At 35.0% G+C, this 10,491-nt stretch overlaps 1 protein-coding gene across 1 annotated transcript; it reads right to left on the reverse strand.

The window, feature by feature from the left end:
* Nucleotides 1-3,200: 3,200 nt before the first annotated feature.
* LOC108378141 (protein scarlet-like) lies at nucleotides 3,201-10,470 on the reverse strand. The gene is made up of 4 exons (XM_017634436.1): nucleotides 10,195-10,470; nucleotides 8,272-8,513; nucleotides 8,038-8,138; nucleotides 3,201-3,664 (listed from the first exon to the last, which is right to left on the reverse strand). Exons 1-4 carry the CDS (start codon nucleotides 10,468-10,470, stop codon nucleotides 3,489-3,491), a joined length of 795 nt encoding a protein of 264 aa, XP_017489925.1. The 3' UTR covers nucleotides 3,201-3,488.
* Between the last annotated feature and the right edge of the window lie 21 nt (nucleotides 10,471-10,491).

The following is a 10,491-nucleotide window of genomic DNA, read 5'->3' on the forward strand; positions in this document are numbered from 1 at the left end:
TTACAAGTAATTACAAATAAAAATACAAATAAAAGTAACACAACCAAAGCATAAATGTACAAAATTGAAGCAACTAAGAGTACGAGAAAACAAATTTGAAATTATAAATAATACCTAAAATATAAAATATCTTACTGTGATTGTAATTCTAGTTGTATGTAGTACATACATAAATATGTTTGTATAGAATATGTAGTCCAAAAATAATTTACAATTAAAATGGCTTCTTTTTTAAATTATTTGTAAAGTCGCATTAAATCAATTGTAATGTTTTTCTAACTGCTGAGTTGTTTGCGCTTATAATTAATAATTATTATTTTGTGAAAAAAATTTTAGACTAGGCTAGAAGTGGCTCATTTCTGAAAGATAACTTTTTGATTTCGCAAAAAAAAACAAACTGGCAAAAAAGTTTATGTGCATCCTGCTGCGTATGCGTATGCTGCGAATGAGTGATGAGTTTTGTGTTTTGCCTTTTAAGTGGCCATGAGTTGTGACCAGCTGTTAATGGAATTTAATTAGTGTTTTATATGTAAACTAATTGAAGTAGCGGTTATTGTGGTGAATATTCTACATATGCACACCTACATACATACATGTATATAGTCAGCATCAAAAATATGCATACCCAAACGTTTTGGCGATTGTTTTTATTTGTATTTTCCATAAAAATTTGTTGTTCTTTTTATTAAAATATAGTTTATTGAACAGCAAAAACAACAAAAATCAATTTTTTTTTTAATTTCATACAGAACTCGGGAAAATATTAGAAATACCAAAGAGTTTTCATCGTAATTTTAAATTTTTTAATTCGATTTCTTATAAAATTTTCTAGTACGCTGTATTTTAGCCCATTAAATTTCAAATAATAAAGTGCAAGTTTTATGTCGCTTTCTTCCATTTTACGNTTTTTTTTTTTTTTTTTTTTTTTTTTTTTTTTTTTTTTTTTGTATTAATCAGGGTACGCAGCACCCTCAATGAAAAAGTTCACAAAAATCAGCGGTAATTTTTAGCGACTTCATACTTGCACTGTATTAGACTGAAGTTCGATGGGCTACAAAACTTAATACTCAAAATTTTTCTAAGAAAACGAATTGAAAAATTTTAGAATTCGATGAAAATTCTTGCATTTTCCCGAGTACTGTATGAAATTAAAAAAAAATTAGTGCTTGTGGTCTTTGCTGTTAAACGAACTTTATTAACATAACATAAATAAATAAATAAAAATTTTGTATGGGAAATATAAAGGAATAAAGTCGTCAAAACGTCAGGATATGCATAATTTTGACGCTGACTGTATGTATATTTTGGCATGTATACTACATTACGCCGTACCAGAAAAAAAGTTCGTCATACACCACTAGTCCTGAATGATTTTTGAAAGGCAATTTCGAAAAAAATAAAAACACCTTTTTTGCGAACGTAGGGATCACCTTTTATAGTTTTTGTCATATCTTCGTTATTTACAATCGGATCTAAAATATGATATATCGATGTTCTTGAGAAAACACTTTTTTTGTTCCAAAGTCTATTGACCTCAAGAACACCATGCTAGTACTTATCCATCAGATCCAAGTTCTTATCCTCCTAACGAAGCACCCTAATGCCCGTAAATTGAAGCTCAACGAAAATCACCACATTTTTGCTAGGTAAGTGTTTTGATTATTCTAGTAGAACAATTTAAAAGAAAATTTTTTTATAGTCGAATTGAGGGGTCACTGAAAAATATAAAAAAGTGATTCCTAGGTTCGGCTAAAAAAAAAATTTGTTTCGAAATTGTTTTGCAAACACTTTGGACTCAAGGCTATGCGGCGAACATTTTTTGTTTGCTTGTGAGGTGGTACGGTCTAATGTATATACACAAATTTGGCATTTTGAGTTGTACACATATAGATTACATATTTACCATATATTTTTTAATAATTCTAATTAAATTAGATATTTTAATATTTTCAAAACAAACACAAATTCCTGGCATACATATCATTCTAATAGATATTTTCGGTTAGTAGAATAAGTTGCCAAGTACTTTCAAAGCAATTATGCTGAACTCATTATTATTTCAGTTATTAATTAAATTAGTTATAAAACTATGCACTCATATTGCTCTTTGTTCGAAAAATATTTGTAGAGCTTTTTCAAACGAAAAAATGTGTGCACATTTCGGCTGCCAGTGTGCTTAAATACTGCATTGTATAGAAAGGTATAAATCATCTTTATCACACAAACTGAAATGTAAAATATGTACAATGAAAATACGATTCCAAAAAAAAAGTAAGCTAATATTATGTATGTATGTATGTAACCAATGTAAATTGTATTAAAATTGAAAGTATATATTTATGTGTATTTATAAAGTGTTATGAAATATTTAAAAATATTTTTAATGAAAAATCATTTTAAATTTTAAGAATAAATGTGTTATTATACGAGTATTAAAAAAAGAAAACATGTTTGCAAGCGAATAAAAAAAAAACTAAAGTGTATGAAAATGGTAGTTCAATTTGAAATGGGAAAACACCACAAATATGTAAGTATTTACAGGTTCCTGTTATAAACATTCGATATACGTAGAAGTGAATTTTTTTTCGAGCTAACTTGTGGAACCCATATTTAGCTGATTCGTTCACTCAGCTCAATGAGGAAAATGGAAACGGAATTTGACCTGAAAATGCGGCCGTTCAGCTCTATAACACAGGGCAACACTGATTTTGGTGCGGCAAATGTTAAATCGGTTTTTGATAGACTTTTTTGAGCTGATTACGAATCCGTAATTATAAAGATTCCATCACGTACTGATTTCGAGAAAATCGTGTCAAAGTGTCAAAAAATCGGGGTTTTTTCAATATTTGACAAGCTCCAGCAAAGAGTAAAAATGTGGTAGAACCTTCCACTTAGGCTTAACTCAAAGCTAGAACCCTAGGCTACTGCCCCTGAAAATACCATTTAAGGACCTGAGCAAGAATTGGTAACAGAGTGATGATGTGATATTTTTTAGATATATTTTTGATCCCTATTCTAATTGCGAAGGATCAGAGCCATTTGTTACCTATAGAAGAAATTTGTTGAACCAATGAAGGCTCTACAGTCTAGAATATCCTCTTACATTAAAATCAGCGAATTTTTATGTTTCATTTCCCAGCAAATCCCGGAACTCATCCCTTATAATAAAAACAACTTGACACCTTATTAAGTACAGAAAATTATATTTTTAGCCAGTGTTTTGCCAATACGTATTATCTGGCGCGTATTATTTAAATACAAATACGTATATCTAAATATAATTGTAAGAAGAGCTGTAGCTATAAAATAAAGTACAGCTTGAATGCTAATAAATCTCATTTAAATAAGTGGCAGTTCTCAAAAAAAAAAGTGTGCGAATGTAAAAAATATTACAGAATTACTAATAAGATAAAGGTTAAATTCACAAGCGAGTACTTTTTCATATAATTGTTTATCCGATGAACCTACATCAACATCCAGGCGCTATATTAAATCTTTTTAGCGCGCCGCCACAAACAGTAATAGCCCAGGATGTGAAAGGAAAAGTAAATAGCCAAAATCGCAAGCAAATTTCTGTACAGATTCGATTCATTAAAACTGTATTTGTCCAGCACATCCTGTCCAGTGTGAAAACAGGGCAAGTCCTCACTCTCCTCGAAGCAGGCTACAATGAAAAGGAATACAAAAAAAAGAAAAGAAAACAGCAGCAAATAATGAAATGAATTTCAACAGAAAATTAATTACAATTATAAATTTTTCCTAGATGAAGCAAGTGTACGGTATAAACGGGAAATTGTGCTGAAAAACGCAAGAAAAGGTGGCAAATATGCAAATAAAAGGAAGCAGCTTAAGCTAAATTTAAATTGGTAAGAAAAAAAAATACCTCAACCTCAACCTGTGGTCACTAAGAAAGTAGTTCAGTAGGCCAAGCCAGCGGCAAGCGCTGAGTTATTGACGTAGTGTAAATTGTAAATTTTAATATATGTACATAAATTACAGCCAATAAGGTAAGTAAATCGTAAAGTAAATTTAAATGCTTGCACAGAAAAAATACGGGGCGAGTGAGTTTACGAAGAAAAAAAAAATTTATATTTGCAAGTTTCGAAGGGTGGCATTTGAAGGTAGGAAAAAGATGAATTGCGTTTATTTCGGTTAAAAGCGAATAGGAAATAAAATGGAAACCTTAAATGCGTGGCAGTAATCTTATTTCAATTGACTACAGCAAAAAAAAGGAACGGAAGCTAATTTCATTAAAGCTACGCGCTTCAAGAAAAGTCTCATCCCAAAACATTTTTACAGTGACTTAAGAAAATTATGCATAAAGATTTTAAACGGACACTGGGTTGAGGTAAAATTGAATGATGTCTTTAAATTTTTACTATAAAACGTAGAAATAATAATGGTAAAATTGCCACAAAGGAAAAAAAGCGACGATGATGGATGAAACTTTTTGTAAGTTATCAATTAGTTGTTGAAGTTGCTGCCTGCATCTATATACGTAGGAGGGAGGCACAACTAGGTCCCCGGGTCATCTAGAAATAGGACCAGTTGGCTAAGTTAGTAAACTGCGGGAATCATGAATGCCTGCAATGTTTGGGTCCCCAGAGTGCAAAAGAAATAGTAGTGAAAGGAGTGTCTTCTAGTGCCCTCTAAAATCGTTATTCTGCAGACATAGATATCCAGTAGTAAGTAGCCGGGTTTTAGGCAAATGAGTTAATTTTCTTGTATGATCTGCTCGCATGGTAGAGGTAATTGGCGTCTTCTCAGCTTCGACTGCTATGCAGGTGTTTTGTATGCGTCTAGGGAGGGTTTTATTTAGCTTTTCACACCAGGTATGTTAGGGTCTATTGTTTTGTGGGTTGGGCAGTCTATTTGAATCCGGGACCATTAAAATTAGTATTATTATTTGGGCATACAGTGCTGCAATCAAATGAGATGGGCATTTCATCAAAACGCGTAAATGCCTCGTAACCACGTTAACCTCGTAAATTTACCTAATTTTGTATGGTAAACCGGTTTATTTACGAGCTTTACTAACGCGGTAGGCATTTACGCGTTTAGATTAACACGCCTGACAGGACGCTGAGGTACCGTCTGCAAAAAGTGGGACTCTCTGAGCAGACGAACTGCAGGTTTTGTGAGCAGGAAGTGGAAACCATTTCCACAATACCTGCATTTCGTTTGCTCAGAGAGTCCAATTTTTTGCAGGCGGTACCTGAGCGTCCTGTCAGGTCTCCGGTGAAAGTTTTTAAATCCTCTCTTCTAAGCTTTAGCAATCACTCAGATATTCCACGGAATTGGTAATCTTTTGGACTGCCTTGGGGTTGCAGTTTGAGAGTCGTCCCATCTTAGTGGGAGTTTTGCCGCTTATTCTCCGTATGGACCACAGAAAGGCTGAGAGCCGATCAGGCACTCTTGAGCGCCAAATATCGCTAGATTTCCAGCCCTTCCGTTGCTATCGAAGACATCATGGCCCGGAACCCACCACAAGGTAACTGTGCTGCTGGTTTCTAGTTTTTCTAGTACCATTTTATAACTATCTACCAGCTTTGATGTTTATTGTTGCCCCATTAGTCCGTCTACAAAAACATTCGCGAATATTTCCGCCTGCAATATGGATGGGTATATGTCCATCGGAACAACTTTTTTAAATCTAGGTCCATATACGCCGGCCCAGTGTTCCCAACCTCAAGTTTGGATCCATAAGTGTAACAAACTTGAAATCCTTCGATGGACATGGGGATTATCATTTTACAGGTGTCCCTTTTAGGTAGAGCTTTTTTCAATAATTTTATTGAGCTTGAGACCATTTGAAATTAAATGAAAAATGTTGTGGAAAAGCAACAAACAATTTATACATGGTAGAAGTCATAGCTGATATTTTGGAGATCACCATATCTCCTCCTCAGACTTTTTCATCGAGTTCACTGTGACTCGAACTCGCAACTATGGTCAACTTCGGTAGTTTTGAGTGTTATTTTTAATCCAGGATCCCCGACCATTCTCTGAATATAAATCGTCAACTCTCCGCAGCGGCACTTCAATAGCTAATATGCCAAGCCGTCAGCTGCAGAAGCTTTGTTGTTTTTCAGTAGTGAAATTGATATTAAAATTTCAGCAAAGTATGGTGGAGGCACATCAGCACCGCGGTAGTCGATTGAGGGTTCGGCTTCATGTTTGTTAAGTGCACTTCAGAGTATATATGATGGGCTGGCTAGTCGTATTCGGGCAATATTTACATACACATTGAGAATGCCGGGATCGAGTCTGGATAAATAGGACTTCTACTATCTGTAATATCCAGATGGTTATTGTGACAGGTGATGCTATTTCTTTGCAATGTTTGGTTGATTGAATTCCGAGAAAGGCATTCACATACCGAGGAGACTAAAACTTAGTATCTCGGTGAGAGTCGTTTACAGCCTCCTGTGTGCAACGTCAGATTCAGTGGTTGTTTTGTGTAGTCCTGGAGCTCGTCCGTGATTTTATAGGGATACCTTCTGACGTACCTAGGAGGAGATTCTGTTTCCAAGAAGTTTGCCAACGGTCGCACCCGACCAGGAAATACATACAAGACACAATATTTTGCTCTCTTTTAAGGGTCATCCGCGCCTCGCTATGCAAATTAAGTACTAGTGAATCAGAGAGCATCACGTATCTGTCCAGAGTGATGTCTTGAGACATCTCTGTAGGTTGGTCGACTTTGTCCTACTAGTGCCTGGTGGCGAAATTTCGGTTATGTGGGCGTCAGAAGAGAGCAGGCTGTAAACTGTAACAAAAATAAAATTTTCGAATTATGTTTTCCAAATGACAGAAATGGTTTCTCATGACTTCGTACAGGAAAGGATTATGTTATAGCTATATCACACTGATCACCCCGTTGAGCCATCTTCTTAATTTTTCCGCTAATTCGCCGTCCACCATTTGAGTTCCTGTGAGTGAAAAGTTACCGCAATATCTTCTGTGGTAGTGGCGTGGATTGACAAACGGTGTCCAACGCTACTGGGACGGTTCTCTGGCGGAGGCATTTACGGTTAAGGTCGCAAATTATCATGTGACGCGTGCAGTACAGAAGTATAAATATCTAAAGGGTGTTCGCTATTGGGGAAAGAAGTGTTTGTTGTTGAGAGGAATATTCTTTGTTGACGGATTTCCCTGGCTTAAATCGTCGGATCACCTCCACGATTTTCACAAATCAGGAATAACACACGAACTCGCGGCGGGGGCCAACTACATCACCAAGATCAAAACCTATCATTACCATTCTCGTTGTTTCTCATTTGTCATGTGGTGCCACTATTTAAGCCGGAAAAGCCGTCAACAAAGGGTATTCCTATCCACAGCAAACATTTCTTTACCCAATAGCGAAGACCCTTTAGGGTACTGCACGCGCCACCTGATAACTCGTCAAGATTAACGGTTTTGAAGACTTCACCTTCACGGCGGCCACGCGAACCTAGACACTGGCGAAAGCAAGAATTTTGTTGGTTAATAGAAACTTGGCCTTGTTTACCGAAGGATGCAACTTAAATTATCCGCTGAAGTAGCGTATCGCTTTGGACTCTACAAGCTGCAATTGCCGAATGCAATCTCAACTCTATCATCGCACTTCGTCGGGTTACACAGGATCATTTGAGTTGACCAAAGCTTACTCATACCACTGGTGAAGTTGCAGGTCTTTAGTTAGCCTTGCCACTTTTTCAGCTTTTGTAGGTTGACCAGTTGTCGTATGCTTACTATGGAACTCGCCAAGCGGAATAGACGTGCTCCAATTAGTCAATTGGTGTGGAAAGGGCGACGAAGGTGCTCTCGGTAACTTCCGGGAAGCCATTTGAATCAGTTGGCGCCAAATGGCTCGCGGAATCTTTTCTCCTTTGGTTTCACTACATTTTCAGTTCAGTTGATGAAAAATATCAACAAAATTTCATACGAAGTCTTCAAAAATTGTCAATCATATCTTAAGTATAACTTAAAGTTAGAAAATATATAATTTCGTAAGTATTCTATTTGCGCGCTTAGTAAAAAAAAAATACTCACTTATATTTTGAACACCAGACCACTGGGCAATCGTCATTGCTTCATTCGCATATAACATCCACGACAGGAATTGTGTCCAGTAAAAGGCCATAGGCAAAGTGCTGTAAGTAAATTAGACGAATCCACATACATGCATATATATGTAGTATACAGTTACGTTCATCAGCGGTAATTATCTCTTATAAGCTTATAATGTAGATGTGTATGTATGTAAGCTAACAACGAGTAACTCACCTAATTTTAATGAAAATTCCAGATGTAATCATGAAAATGTAATCAACAGGTACCAAATATGCCATAGCCAATGGCACAGAATTGAATGCTGTGGAAAAGAAGCAACCGCAGGCAGTAGCCACATTCATAACCAAAACGATAGAGATAGCCGTTATGCTGAATGCAAAAAATGTCGGCCGCAAGCCAGTTATCCAATAACAGATTATAACGAAAAGTAATGGTTCAATGATCATGCCAGGCAACTGAAAAATTTATTATTGATTAACTAAAGGAATGTTTGTAATGTGTCTGCAATTTTTATATTTTATATGCTAATAAAAATGGAACTCTAAAACAGTTTGACCGATTAGAATATTTTTGATAATACCCAGATGAAAAAAAAAATAAATTTGAAAATTTTAAGAAAATATTTTTTAGGAGTGTTGCCATCGTTTTCAAAAATTAAATATAATTTAATTGATAAGTTAAATTACATGTTACAATTTGCTTTCAAATTAAAGAGAGTCAAGAAAGTTTATTGGCTAAAAAATTTCTGAGGAGGGTTGCCAATTAATTGAAAAATTGTATTCTATTAAATTTATTAAATAAATAAAATATTACAATATAGGTGTCAAACAAAACAGGTTTAAGAATAGTTTACTGTCGAAAATAGTTATGGGGCGGGTTGCCACCTTTTTGAAAAATTTAACTCAATTCAATGATAAGCTAAATATTTCTGAATGGGTATCAGACGAAAGGTTCTTGCGTAATCGTTGAGTTATAAATATCTTCAACTAGCAAATACCCTGCGTGCTTCGCAGCGCTCTCAAAGCAGTTTTTTTTACTCCCTCTGACTTTGTAGAGTACTTAGGCAAGTTTTTTTTTCACATTATATCTATACAAACAAATTTGAGTTCAGCTTTTTATAGAACATAAATATGCGGTCTTTGAATTTTTTTTGCGCTTATTATCAAAAGCGACAAATATTGAGTCAATACATCTTTGAGGAAAGTGCGCGATATGTAGACTCGAGTTACAAGATTATGAATTAAATTTGCAGGAGAAAGTCGATACTTTGCCCACTTTATAAATACCTTCGAAACTATATTTTACCAGATTTCCTGCACCCGGTTTAGGAAATCTCAGCGTGCTACATTACGTGAAAGAAAATTTTAAAATTTTCTTAACCCCGTTTAAAATACTTTCAAAATAAAACTCTGAATTTGAGTTTGTAAACAGGTGGCAACCCACCTACATGTAGTGTATAAATGAAGCCTTTTAAAACACACTTCGATTAATTTAATTTATTAAATAATTTGATTTGAATTTAGTTTTAAAACAGGCAGTAACCATATTCAAACGCCTCCTGAATTTGACACTTTGAATTGTGTATAATTTAATTAAAGCCTATTGTTCAAACAGGTGGCAACCATACTCAAAATATTTTCAAATTACGTATTTCGTCTGAGTCCCATATTTTGAAAAAAATTTCAATTACCTTATTCCATTAATTCAAGTAAAATTTGAGTTTTGAATTGAATTTGAGTAATTGAATTTAAACAGGTGGTAACCCTTGTAAAAAACCCCAATAATACTCCAAATGTTAAAACTAAAAGTTTCTTAATAGTCTTTCATTTGACAGCCATAATTTAGTTTTTCATATAGCTTGCGAATAAATAATTTAAATTTGACTTTTCAAACTGGTGGCAACTGATTTCAAAACATTACCAAACTACAACTTTTTAAGGCTATTTCGTTTGACACACATACTGTAATACATATTTCATTTATTAAAGTTGAATTTGATTTTTTAAACAGGAATATGGAATTGATTTTTAACCGACTTCAAAAAAGGAGGAGGTTATCAATTCGTCGGAATATGTTTTTTTTTTGTTTTATATGTATGTTACCGCATAACTGGACAGCTATTAGATCATTACTTACCATCGCCAGTATATTGGCCACATAATACTGTGCCGTCGAATACATGCCAGAGCGCGTTTCGCGCAAGAATAGCGGGAACCCTTGCGGGAATACATTCAATACCGAATACATGGGGTGATAGGTGTTCTCGGAAATCATTACAAATAGTGCACCCTGTACCGCTTGCACACCCAGTTGCGAGAGCGATGTAGTGCCAGCAAAACAAGCGCCAATTATAATAGCCATGGCCATTTTTTGGAAGAATCGCATGCGCTGCACTGTCGGATCACGCAGCATTGAGAGCGAAGCGCGATACCA

This window comes from Rhagoletis zephyria, unplaced genomic scaffold, assembly GCF_001687245.7.
Source record: "Rhagoletis zephyria isolate East Lansing unplaced genomic scaffold, Rhagoletis_zephyria_1.1 Rzeph_scaffold_13444, whole genome shotgun sequence".
NCBI classification, from domain to species: domain Eukaryota; kingdom Metazoa; phylum Arthropoda; class Insecta; order Diptera; family Tephritidae; genus Rhagoletis; species Rhagoletis zephyria.